Source organism: Monopterus albus, unplaced genomic scaffold, assembly GCF_001952655.1.
Source record: "Monopterus albus unplaced genomic scaffold, M_albus_1.0 scaffold671.1, whole genome shotgun sequence".
NCBI classification, from domain to species: Eukaryota; Metazoa; Chordata; class Actinopteri; order Synbranchiformes; family Synbranchidae; genus Monopterus; species Monopterus albus.
This window is the reverse complement of record NW_018128551.1, coordinates 27,757-39,224: the sequence shown is the minus strand read 5'-3', so window position 1 is coordinate 39,224 and position 11,468 is coordinate 27,757. Positions and strand designations below refer to the sequence as shown.

At 38.7% G+C, this 11,468-nt stretch overlaps 2 protein-coding genes across 2 annotated transcripts; one reads left to right on the top strand and one right to left on the bottom strand.

Moving 5' to 3' along the window:
- Positions 1-3,973: 3,973 nt before the first annotated feature.
- On the bottom strand, positions 3,974-4,918 carry LOC109953452 (olfactory receptor 6K3-like). Its single transcript, XM_020588941.1, has one exon. It carries the CDS (start codon positions 4,916-4,918, stop codon positions 3,974-3,976), a length of 945 nt encoding a protein of 314 aa, XP_020444597.1.
- A 4,667-nt stretch (positions 4,919-9,585) lies between these two features.
- LOC109953451 (olfactory receptor 6N2-like) lies at positions 9,586-10,512 on the top strand. Its single transcript, XM_020588939.1, has one exon. It carries the CDS (start codon positions 9,586-9,588, stop codon positions 10,510-10,512), a length of 927 nt encoding a protein of 308 aa, XP_020444595.1.
- Positions 10,513-11,468: the final 956 nt, after the last annotated feature.

The following is an 11,468-nucleotide window of genomic DNA, read 5'->3' as shown; positions in this document are numbered from 1 at the left end:
TATGACGTGTTTAATTGTAGTCGTAACCATAATATGTTCTTATGTTTAATGTCATGACATGTCACTAGAGGTCCTGTCAGAATGTTTTAGCTACACACCACATAATCAACAAACAATCACACACTGATTTTCTCCATGTTTTGACTACTGCTATAGTCAGCTGCACAGCTGGCTCCGGAGACGTCACAGTTTGGCGTCCCTGAGTAGTATGGGGCTAGCCCAAAAGTGATATAATGTATAGGCCTGTTATGGTTCAGGGCTTTTCATCTTTCAGCTGCCTGCGTGCATGTTGGAGGTGCAAAGACTCCTGAGCGTGTAATGTTAATTTTACCTGTGATCATTGAATAAATCAGCACTGTTTTGAAGTTACTTGGACTGCTTTGTCTCTCAGAGTTAGTGTAGTGGTAAAAGCAAACTGAATATGATTAGAATATGATCAGAATATAGTTAATAGTTATTGGCATAGTTGATAGGTAAATGTTAGTTAATGTACAATATGTGGTATGGTTAGAGTGAACTGTGTGACCCTTTGTACTGGTCTCTGCAAGAACATCGGGCGTCGAACTTCCTGTTCTGCTCAGTGTGCAGGGGGTTCCCAAAAATACAGAAGTGTAACCAGGGTGGGGGCCTGTTGAACGTCAAGATCTGGACAATTGCAGGAAGTTGGGAAATAGCCATATAGTTAGCTGCAGAGCTGATCAGGCAGAGTGGGTGTATGTGTGAGGACTGGAGGAGAAGACTCGACCTGCTGACTTACAGCCTGACTTTCTCTGCAGAGACCCCAAACCTGACAGGTGATCCTGTTTCTTGCCCTCTCGAGCATTACCATAAAATATTGTTCAATAAATGATGATTGGCACTGCAGTGATTCTCCCTGTGAATTAATTTTAGCCACGACATTAGCGTGGTTAAAAGAACTGGGTTCAACAAATGGTGCCACGACCCTCGTGCGTTGGCTGAACTTTCAGATGACCGGTCCGTCGTCCCAGACCAACACACAGTGCCGTAATCCTGTGCCAGGCTGAGCTGTAAATCCAGCATTCGATCCTGAATTGGCTGAGATTCCCAGATGGAAAAGTGACTTCCTGGGTCCCTGTCGAGCTGTGCTGCGGTGTCACACATCAACTGGTTGACCACAAACAACGTAAGCAGGATAAACCTTGGTTATACATAAAACCTGCACATTGGATTTGTACAAAATTTTGTTGATGTGTGGACTGCCCACTCTCGACGCATTAAATTGGATTCAAAAACAGTAAGGATAATAAAACACATTTGTTTTGGAATGATGTGCTGATCTGTTCACTGACACGTAACAGTTAACAAGCACATACTCTCACTTTGAGGGATAGAGAATGATACTTATTGTCTCTCACACACACATAGGGGGCCTGCAACCCAGTCAACCCATTGTTCTGTGTGCTTGATCAAGACCAAGTTACCACATGAGACACACACACACACATACATATACCTAGATTTTGGAGCTCTGTCTGTCTGATCCCAGCGCTGTATGGACCTCACCTGTGCTCAGACTTCCAGTAAACTTTCTGTTGATTTTAAACTGTCCTCTCCTGTCTTCACTTCTTGTGCTTCCAACAAAAGAATTGGGTTAATTTCTAACAACAGGTAGGCCTTACAGCGCTGGGATCAGAGGGACAGGAGTTCCATCCACTGGACCCCGAATTAAGTTCTTACAATACATTTTATCTTCTTGGGCTGCTCCGCCCTGGACAGAGGTACAACATTCAACAGCTTTTTGATCCTATTGTCCATTTGGTGTGAACCGGAGCTCCCCCTTGTTAGAATGTGGTAAAGTCTAGGTGTGTGTGTGTGTGTGTGTGTTTGTGTCTGGCACCCTGATCTTGATCAAGGTGCGCTAATCAGTGGGTGGCCTGAATTGCAGGCCTCCTGTGTGTGTAAGACACCCCCTGCTGAGGCAGAACTTGGGATATGCTATGTGAGTCTAGGTGTGGGTGTGAAACAGGCTAGCAGGGTTTTGTTAAAATGTTAATAGGCTGTCTGGTCACAAGGAGATGCAGATATCCTAGTCTCTACACAGAAGTTACAGTATTCAAAGTAAGCAGATTCTACTTGATTCTCATCAATGCAGTTGTAAGATATATAAGCAAGGAAAACAAATGTATTAAGAATAACCAAAGCTCAGTAGTTCTGGACAATCATCAATACAGCTGTAATATGTATAGACAAGAAAAATAAAATTATGAAAATTAACTAAAGGGAACTACAGGTATGAGAAGTAACTAAAGCTGATAAAGTAACTAGAGTCTCTAAGACTCAAATCTTACAGATTTCAGTTTGTAGTAAGGACAAAATATCAAGATTGAAGACGATAAATAATGATCACATGGAAGTGTTGCATTTATTTGACTGTGTTAGTCACCTTTCATGTATTAGATTTGTCAAAATGGAGTCAAACTATCAGTAGTTTGACTGTTCATTATGAAGCAAAATGAGATACATTTCTACATTACATTGCTGGATTATTTCTTGCTGCTGCATTAATGTTGAGGGGCATTTTAATGCTGTGTTTTGGTCATGTTAGACCCAGTTCTTTAATTGAAAGCCCAAGAAGTGAAAACAAAAGAGGACTGTATAAAATCAACAGAAATTTATTCGAAGTCTAGTCACATATCAAGTTACACAGCGCTGGGCTCAGAGAATCAGAGGTTCCACAGTAACTCTGTCATCAAAGAGCATCAGACCATTGTCTGTAGTTCCATTTATCTTTGTGGGTGGGAACTGCCCTGGACAGAGGTTGGACTTACACGTATCCTAATGCTACTGGCCATAAGCATGAGCAAGTCAGCCTCTGCTCACATCAGCTACTAAATATGCAAATCAAATAATGTGTGAATGTTGTGTTGTCAGACGGTACGGTAACTAACAGAAACATGAACATCTGGTCATCTTCAAAGAGCAGACATCCTGCAGACACATTCTTTTAACAGACAAACAGGAGATACTAAGCAGTTTTAACAGTCATCAATGCAATAGTAATACATATAAGTAAGGAATAAAAAATAGGAAATAAAACTTAAGTTCATCTAACTCAAATATTACAGTCAACAGCAAACTACTGCTGACAAGGATTACGATCTGGGCCACGTTGTTGGTAAATGAGCTAAGTGAACAATTGTTTTGTAGTTTTGTCATCAACACACAACCTAAAGTAAAGAAGAGACTTAAAGGGTCTGTGTGATTCCTCACTCCTGAGGCCCTGTTAATGTTTGGTAAAAACAGCTGCTGCTGCTGCTGGAAGCCAAGTTGTCAGTAGAGCTGCCACTGAACCAAACAGTGAACAAGCTGTGATCCAGAACTATGGACTGACACGTGTGAAACCACAGAAATAGCTAATCACCAGCTACAGTTTGTTCAAAGTCAATCAAGCCCCAGTTTACTGTTGATTTACACTGCACATATGAACCTTTAAACTTCTGCCTGTGATAAAATGTTAACACAAGATTATGTAAATGGAGCCTGAATTGAAATAATGTTAAAAATGTGTATATGAGGAACACAAGAAGTATCTTTCTCATCTTTTAAGATACCCACCTGATTAACATAATCTCTCCAAATTTCAAATCTTAATTTGTTCCAGAAGAAAATACCAGTTAATGCACAATTTTTGTTGTTGTTAATCAGCAGCACATAGTCTGCTTTATTTGTCAGGAAAAGGTTTTAAAATGTGGATTTACACTGAGCATATGACATGGTGACACATGGAAACAGATCACATACTGTACTGTGGAAATCAAACATGACTGCAAAGTCTAATCAGACATGAGTATTTGAGATATTTTATTCAAATAAATTCTGATTTGTTTATAACAAATGTGAACAAACAAAAGGTCTGTAGGGATAAACTAAAGTTAAAATATTCTAGAAGAACATAAGATGAATAAAGGAGAATTAAGACATTATTAACTTCTCTTGGTACTTGTTTTTTTTTTTATGTAGAATGAACCCTTTTTCCTGCCCTTAGAAATCCAAAAATCACTCCTCTGATCTGAGGCAGATTCAGGCCATAAACTACAGGGTTAATGATGGGAGGAATGATCAGAAACTCCAGAGATAAAACAATAGAAAATGTATTTACTTCATCAATCTTATACCAACTCAGTGAAAAATCACAGAACAGAAAGATGCAAAAGTTCACAAAAGTCACTGTGTGGGGCAGGCAGGTCTGTAAGGCCTTTCCTCTGAATTCCGATGAACTTCTCCTACAGACAAGCAGAATGCGCAGGTAGGTGTACAGGACAAAGGACAGGGGGATGAAGATTGATATAGCAGCAAAAATCTGACTTGCTATGCTGAACACAGTTGTGTCCACACACAAGACCTTAATTATAACCCAGATGGTGCAAACAATCCTGGGCAGTTGATTTCCACACAAAGACAAACTGCTGAGCTGATAGAAGAAAGAGCCTACAAGACAGGCAGGATGCAGCACGGCAACAATCAAAAGAATCAGCACCATTCTAAATGTCATTTTACTGTGATAGTGTAAAGGCTGGCAAATAGCAACAAACCTATCATAGGCCATGACAGTGAGGAGAGACACCTCATGTCCTACATAAGTGTCAGTAATGTACATTTGAATGAAACAAAGCGGATGTGAGATGAAATGAGTGTCAGACAGAAGGTCCATCAGGAACCTGGGGAAGAAGCCGGTTGAGCCGTACAGAGAGTTTAAACACAGAGAGCAGATGAAAACATACATGGGCTGATGCAGAGAGGTCTCCAGGCAGACTGACAGAACAATGACAAGATTAGCAGAGATTATAGACATGTAGATCAACAGAGAGAGACTGAAGAAAAGATATCTGAGGGGCCCATAGTCTGCAAACACAGTGAACTGAAAATAGGAGGGAGTCAGGTTGTTGTTGCTCGTCATGTCTGTACGGCAGAAGAGCTAATTAACTAGTGTGTCCAAAAAAGTCAGTAAATGCTATTGTATTTCATATCATTCAGAACATATCTTAAAAATTTGCAGAGATAAAAGTCACATGTACTAAATTGCAAACCAGCATCACATTTACTGTAACAAGTAAACAGAATCTCAATGTTTGAGCACAAAGAATAAAGGATATTTAGTGCTTTATGAACAACAGAATATAATGTGGTTATAAACAGTCACAGCTGACATTCAGCTACCAGCTCCTACCCGTCCATTGTCACAGCTGATGGAGCCACAGTTATTCACTGATAGCTCTCCCAGTGTAACCCAAAGTGAGGCAGCTGCTGGTCTCTCATCCTGTTCTGCTGAGAGCAGCCACACACACAGACTGGGCCCAAAGGGAGATGATGTAAGTCCAGTCCTTCACTAACTCGCTTTGTGTTTACTTTAATGTATTTTTCTTTGCTTATAGTTATAACAATACAAGAGACAACCAGGCTGACAGGGACACAGGTTCAATGTTGATGGATGTAGAGGAAGACAGTGGGTTAAGCTGATGCTGGGTCATGTCAGAGGAGAAATGAACATGGTAAAAGAGCACACTCATGGAATGCAGTCATTCTTCATTGAACAGTGAAGTGAACTGATCAATTTGCAACTGTGAGGCATGTTCTTTTGTTTGAGAAGAGAAGACTAGTAAATATTTCACAGTGTGAAATTTATTATGCATTAACCTATCAAAATAATCATGTGCACATGGATCTTCACTGTTTAGGAAAAACAGAAAAGACTACCCTCAACTTGTCGATATACAATATTTGTATCAAAAGGTGCTACTATCTAATTGGTCAAAAATTGGTTAGACTTAACTCTCCTGTTATTGGTCTTTCAGTCCGTCTGTCCTCCTATGTCCTTTCTGCTCCAATTGTAGAGGACAGCACCCTAGGAAGGGGAGGAATACTTACACTGCCTTAATTTCTACATAGACACTCACTTCTTCCTTTGTTTCTAACTAACTGCTCTGTATTAGGCATTGCTTTCCAGTTCCAATTAAAACTGCTCTGCCTGTGTGTGTACATATGGTTCTACCTTTGAAGTTTTCTCCTCTTCCTGGCTTCAGATCTAATCTCTGTTTATTAACTTTGGTGTCCCAGTGAACCCTATTTCCCCTGGCTTCATCAGCCAGGTGGTGATAAAGTAACTGTGGACTCTCTTAGCCAAAGTTGTAAATCTAATGAGATTCAGTGATTTAGTGAATAAGTCCGTATGATGTTAAACAGTGCTCCACTTGGCTAACACAGTAAATATTGACCAGTGATTCAGTGAACACATAGGGTGTTATGTAAATATGTAAACATAACTGTGAAATAAAAGTATGTAGACTTTTGTGCTATAAAATAAAAACCTTAATTAATCCTATTCATATGTGCGTAAGTATAAAAATCACCCTAACACAACTAGGAAACATGAACATGAGTGTCTTTAATATGCAGCGCAGTGAATGTGACCAGCAAAGGCTTCGTTCACTCAATTTATGACACTGTTAATATTCTGTGAGCCAACGAAAGAAGTTCCCCATCTTCTGAGGTAAACTTGTGAAGGAGTATCTTCTTACTCCAAACAATGGCTGTGCTAATGTCAGTGACATTACATTTCCCATGACCACTTCACAATAAAATCCATTCATGGTTTTGAAAATGTAACGATTTCAATGTGAAGGAACAGGAACAGTAAATGTTTTGCACTTAAGTATTAACAGCCACATGTAAAGTGAACACTAAATACAAGTGACAGGAGTTTGTACCAGAGCGCAGAAACTTTTCAGTGTGTCTACATTTACTATGTCTCAGAGATGAACATTTCTGGAACTAGAAGAGTGGTGTATTTGTGCCCTTGTGTGTTGCTATTTGTGTGCCAACTTTTGAACTGGAGCAGACTGCAGGCTAACATGCTTCCACTGTTACTGGTAAACACATGCTGGGGAGAGTAGTGTTGTACCCCGTACTTTTTACCATACTGACTCTGAGAGACAAGGCAGTCCAAGTAACTACAAAACAGTGCTGATTTATTCAAAGGATCACAGGTAAAATTAACATTACACGCTCAAGTATCTTGCACCTCCATACTGCACACAGGCAGATGTAAGATGGAAGCCCCTGAGCCAAACCAGGCCTATACATTATATCACCTCGGTTGGGCTAGCCCCATACTACACAGAAAGGTCAACCGTGACGTCTCTGTTGCCAGCTCTTCAGCTGGCCATAACAGTAGTCAATGAAGCAAATCAACGTGTGAATGTGTGTGTCTGTTGGTTAAGTGGTGTGTAGCTAAAAACATTCTCACGACCTCTAGTACATGTCGTGACTTAAACATAAGAACATATTATGGCTAAAGCTACAGTTATACATGTCGTAATAATAATATTAAACACCCTGTCTGCTGACAGTCATCAACTCTTCTCCCTAATATCCTTGACCAGATGTACCCTGTAGAAACTCATAAGCATGCCTAAGCATTTAACAGTCTAACTATACATCCTATCTCCACTAAACATTTCTAATACATAAAGTATCTATCCAATATCTATCTGACTAAAAATACTTAACAGTAGCTCCACCACTGTGCCTTTCCCCTCCATTGTAAGGAGAATCGGGACACCCCTACCACTACATGTTGTTTGAAGGCCACGATCCCCTAACCCCTGGACATAGGGACATATCTTAACCTCTCACTCCAAAGTGACCTATTTGAAACCTATTAAAGCTTCAGACACTGCTTGAGGTTTTTAGGTGGAGATATTCACTGGGTAATTGACCACCATGAACCTGTGAACACAGTTCCCTGCAGACCTATAAGACCCAGTTCTTTAATTGAAAGCACAAGAAGTGAAGACAGAAGAGGACTGTATAAAATCAACGGAGAATTTAATCAAAGTCTGGTCAAGTCATACAGTGCTGGGCTCAGAGTGACAAAACTTCCGCAGGAACCCCTGTCATCAAAGAGGTTGGACTTACACGTATCCTAATGCTATTGGCCATTAGCGTGAGCAGGTCAGCCTCTGCTCACATCAGCTACTAAATATGCTAATCAAATGGTGTGTGGAGTGTTGTGATGTCAGGCGGTATCTAACAAAAACATGAACATTTGGTCGACTTCAAAGTGCAGACTTCTTGCATACACATTCTTTAACAAACAAGCAGGAGATACTATGTAGTTTTAACAGTCATCAATGCAATAGTGATACCTATAAGTAAGGAATAAAAAATAAGAAAAGAAACATAGGTTCATATGACTCAAATATTACAGACCTCCCTCTTTCATTAAATTCATTCAGGACAAGACCCAAATCCTCCCAAACAATAACAATCTGCAGTTATAGGCAGCTCCCTCCTTAAACCTTCAGATGTTTTCTACTGAGAAAGTTTTAGAAGCCAATACTTTGGCTCTTTGAGGATGTTTAGTCTGAAATAACCTATAAAAGCTGCAACATTGGCCACGTAAGACCATGATTTTAGTGCACAGTGTTTAGCTGACTAGGAATAGACACTAGGTTTATAATATATAATAATTGTAATAAGTGGATAGTTGACTAATTTATCTGAAGTATATTCTTATACAATTCTGTTTGAAAGTTAAGGCAACAATCTGATTCTAATAATCAGCCACCACTACTTCACTCCTGAGAGGTAAATCACATTTAAACTAATTGTATTTTAGTTTATGTAGTAAACATCATGCAGCTTTAAACATCCATTAATATATTGTATGTTTTTAATATATGCTGTTCCTGAGTGACAAATTTTGTTGGTAATGTGTCAAATGTGTAGAATGACAATAAAGAAACCTTGAACCTTTATGTGGGAACAAATTAGCCATCATATTTTCATATTAGCATCAAAGGATTATATTAGGTCTGACCACAGTCACCATTGCAAATTAAGCATGACACCTCAAAGGGGTTTTATTAGGACTGACCAGCAGAAAACAGATATAGATTGATGTGGTGTCATTGTCATTTTTCTCCTTTTAATTTAATTAATTTGCAGGACTTAGTTTCAACAATATTTAAACCCAATAATTAAGTTAAAAAGAATTATTCCTTACATCTAACGAAAGAGAAGCTGGTGTTTCTCCCCACAGCATAGCTTAATTTTAAGGAGGTTCAATCTGATAGTTTGGATTAAAACTAAATTAACTCCCTTTTTTGTAACCAGATAAATATGGAATAAAGAACAGTAACCTAGTTGGATCTATTGCTCTTATTCCAAATGGTACACTATGAGTAAAAAGCTGATAGATGTCTTTTTAATTACAAACTTCTACATATATACAGCATAATATCATGTAGTAGGGCACAGAAAAATGTGAGGTCAAAAGCCCCAGTAAAACAGGTCAAATAACAATCACTGATTCAGGCCTCCAGAGTTTGTTTACACTGTGGTCACTCCTGGTTGAAAGCGTAATGAGATCCATGAGGGTGAAGTCTGATAAAATCACCTCACAGGCTCACACAGTTCTCTTTCTGACTTTTGGAACACTCAGTGCATTTAAAGATCTGGTAACTGTGAATAAGTAAGAGAATCCATTACAGGAGAAATGTTATTTCAGTCAAGGTGAAACTTTGATTCTCAAATCTACTCTTCTTGTCATATTTTCTTTTCTTAATGGAGGAAGAATCAAATGTAACATATATAATTCTTGATGGCCTTGTGGAACTTCACAAATACAGATACCTTTATTTTATACTTGTTTTTACAGTATATATTCTAGTAATCTGCAGTAATTCTACTATTGTGTACCTGATCTGGAACCACCAAGACCTCCATGAGCCTATGTACATTTTCATTGCAGCCTTGTTACTAAACTCTGTTCTTTTCAGCACTAATATCTACCCAAAGCTGTTGATCAACTTTTTATCTGAAAAACAGATCATATCTTATGAAGCCTGTCTTGTTCAATACTTTATGTTCTATGCTTTAGGTGGTTCAGAGTTCTCACTGCTGGCAGCCATGGCCTATGACAGATATGTGTCTATATGTAAACCTCTGCAATATCCAACTATCATGACAAAAACAACTATCATTATCTTGCTGGCTTTATCTTGGCTGTTGCCTGCATGTCAGCTTGTGGGATTGGCAACACTGAGCTCTAATCAAAAGCTCTGTAGCTTTACTCTGAAAGTCATTTTTTGTAATAACTCCATTTACAAACTTTTCTGTGTGCCTTCAAGAGCAATAACTGTATATGGTGTGTTCATTTTGCTAAATGTTGCATATTTTCCTATGCTGTTTATAATTTCTACATATGCAAAAATATTTATTATTGCTTATCAAACTGGCAGAGAAGTCAGGAAAAAGGCTGTAGAGACTTGTTTACCTCATCTGCTGGTTTTAATCAACTTTTCATTGCTCTGCACATATGACATTATTGTAGTTCGACTTGAATCTAGTATTCCCAAAACTGCCCATTTAATAATGACTTTACAGTTAATCTTGTACCATCCTCTCTTTAATCCAGTCATTTATGGACTAAAAATGAAAGCAATTTCTAAACAACTCAAGCAAATGTTGCATCTAGACAAAATGAACTAATGTTGTCAGTATTTTTAAATTCTTATGTAATAACAATTGTGATTTGTAGTGTCTTATTCTTGAAAGAATTCATTGTCAAGATTTGTTGTGAAGACTAACCCCTAGTAAAGAGCATTGTCACTTTCAACAATGTGATGACTGATTTCTGCCATTACCCCAAAATCCATGATTTCTGTGAACTAGAAATTTCATTTAAATCTTTATTATAATTCAAATTAACTATACAAATCCAGAGATCTATTGATACAATATCCCATTTCTAATAAAATTAAATGTTTTGAAAAACCCCTTTTACTCCATATATGTATTGATAACAGCTCAAAGATCTTTCAAATTGATATTATATACTGTATTGTAGCGTCCCGCAGGACACAAGGAAGACAACCTTGAGTGCCGACGAATAGTCACTTTTTTATTAACTCTACACAACCGGTTACTGTTGGCCGTAACCACGCCAAAACAACAGCCCAACAACAATAAGAAAGAAAAACAGCCTGTTAACACTCTGTAGCTCAAAATCCCCCACACTTCACTCCCTCCCGCTCTCACACCTCTTAACCCCTGAAGCTCCACACCCATCAAGTAACCATAACAATTTAGAACATCATAACATGCCAAGTGAAGGATCACTACAATATGTTTTATATGTTTTGGTTTATCTAATGTCATTCTGAATTTGAGGCCAGAACAATGTTACATCTGGTAGACCTCATGACATTGTACGACTATGGCTCTTGTTACCATTGCTAACTCTGAGAGATGAGACAGTCCAAGTAACTTCAAAACAGTGCTGATTTATTCAAAGGATCACATTACACGCTCAGGTATCTTGCACCTCCAAACTGCTCGCAGGCAGATGTAAGATGAAAAGACCCTGAACCAACCCAGGCCTATACATTATATCCCCTCGGTTGGGCTAGCCCCATACTACACAGAAACGTCAACCGAGACGTCTC

What these genes read in the sequence shown, in the direction of transcription:
- LOC109953452 (XM_020588941.1), bottom strand. Translation starts at nt 4,918, where the DNA reads ATGACGAGCAACAACAACCTGACTCCCTCCTATTTTCAGTTCACTGTG.
- LOC109953451 (XM_020588939.1), top strand. Translation starts at nt 9,586, where the DNA reads ATGGAGGAAGAATCAAATGTAACATATATAATTCTTGATGGCCTTGTG.